Source organism: Gavialis gangeticus, unplaced genomic scaffold (genome assembly GCF_001723915.1).
Source record: "Gavialis gangeticus isolate Ggan-Ray unplaced genomic scaffold, GavGan_comp1, whole genome shotgun sequence".
Taxonomy (NCBI): domain Eukaryota; kingdom Metazoa; phylum Chordata; order Crocodylia; family Gavialidae; genus Gavialis; species Gavialis gangeticus.
In genome coordinates, this window is record NW_017729034.1 from 42,125,938 (window position 1) to 42,127,788 (window position 1,851).

The window sequence follows — 1,851 nt, forward strand, 5'->3', positions numbered from 1 at the left end:
CCTTTTTCCCTATGGGCAACTGGGGGGGAGGTGAGTGCATTAACACCCTGGCTTCCAGATCAGGCATAAACACTGGGCAGGTCTATATGGGAAGTTGACTGCGCAGTAGCCAAAAAATACTGTGTGGTAGCACTTCAAAGCATGGACAGTGTTAATATGCTACTGGGTAGTATTATTAGGCTACTGCACTGTAGCATCACCTAAAAGATTTTCGCTGGTGCTACTGTGCAGTAAGTCCGGTTACTGCACATTTATTTAGTACCTGCTAATACAAGTACTAAATCAATGTACAGCAATGACTGTGCAGTAGCATCTAATGTAGATGCACCCACAGTCAGCACTGCAGCTCCAGCAGCTGTGGTGATGAGCAGCAGCTCCAGAAGCCGTGGGCTGAATCTAGCCTGCAGAGGTGGGTGGTTGTACCTGCCAGAAGCCCTTCATGCTGGATGGTTGACACCCTTGCTGTACTTTAATAATGTGGTTTACATTAAGATAAGGTAAGTGCACAGTCTTTTTTTCAGGCTCCAGACGATGCACTTAAACAAAGCACGCTGTATCAACTAACAGTCCTTAGAGGAGGGATACCCCCCTTCCCTCCAAAAGGTCTGTGTCCAGGAAAAACTAGAGTACTTTTACATTGAAACAAAGGCTAGACATCAAAGTTTGATCCAAAACATTGCCAGGCCCCAAACCTTTGTTTGGTAGTTGCAGTGAAACAGAACAAGACCAGAACGACAGGTGGCATGAATCGCCAGCCTGTGAATACATACGGTGGTCCGCGTTGTGAAGAGAACGTAGGTTCCTTCGGGTGTCCTGTACCTGCCAAGAAAGCAAACCCAGCTGTGACGGGCCAAACCCATTTCCATGCCAAGGAAAAGCTGGTGGCCAAGTTCCTGGGAGGGGGAAAATAAGCAGGCCCCTGCAACAGGTGGCAAAGCAAGACCCTGTAGACATCAAGCTGCAGTTTAAGAAGCCAGGGCCTGAGTAAGAGCCAGGGCAGCAAGGCTCAGGTTCCCAGCAAGCTGCCCCATGGTGGGGTGGGGCTGGTCCAGGCCACACACAGCTACGGAGTGGCTGGGCACCCTCCTCCCCATCAGGGAGCATAAGGCAGTGCAGACCCCCAGGGCCAGACACAGGCATGGGTAAAACGGGTGGCTTATAAGGGCCCGGACAGAAACGGGGCATGAAAATGGTAATATAAAAATTATTATCATCATTATCTCTGGCGAAGGGGGGGGGCAATACTAAAAGTTCGCCTGGGGCTGCCAGGAGTCTAGGTGTGGTCATTGGTGACACATAGGGAGTGCATAGAAGATGCCCTCCCTGAAACTGCCTGCACACCCCTAGTTGGTGATCGGCTGCTGGGGGACTGCCCCTCCCCTCCCCCAGGTCCACAGTCTGGTGCCCCCCAGACTCATGAGGCACCAGATGCCCATGGGTATGGTGCTGCCCAGGGTGCAGGGCTGAGGGACTCTTCCTCATGTTGAGGGTTTGAATTACACTTTGACTCTTGCCGATGACTTGCTGGGGTTTAACACTAGATACAGTTAATTGAAGAACAAGTCCACTTAAGTGACCTCCCCAGGTTCCGATTTTCAAATCTTACAGGGAGGGGAACGCTCTCATCTCTTACGGGGATCAGCCCCAGCTCCCCCTAATTTAGACCCAACTCATACCCTTCCCCCCTCAGCCCTGAGTGGAGCATGCAGACCCCGCCCCCCACCTCCACAAGGCGCAGGCGCTGCCCCACCACAGCAGCAGTAGGACCAGCGGCGCCTCACCCATCGCCACCCCCAGTAACGGTCGCCCCCGCCACGTGACCCCAACCCCCGCCCGTTCCAGCCATTGCTG

General features: G+C 53.1%; 1 protein-coding gene across 1 annotated transcript in view; it reads right to left on the bottom strand.

Annotated features, from left to right (window-relative positions):
• CUNH1orf101 (chromosome unknown C1orf101 homolog) overlaps positions 1-1,801 on the bottom strand; it is a 116,716-nt gene extending 114,915 nt beyond the window's left edge. Inside the window, exons 1-2 of the mRNA XM_019526716.1 lie at positions 1,724-1,801; positions 771-819 (exon numbers count right to left, since the gene is read on the bottom strand). Of these exons, the coding sequence (XP_019382261.1) occupies positions 771-819; positions 1,724-1,785 (111 nt within the window). The 5' untranslated portion in view covers positions 1,786-1,801. The remainder of the gene's footprint in view (positions 1-770; positions 820-1,723) is intronic.
• Positions 1,802-1,851: the final 50 nt, after the last annotated feature.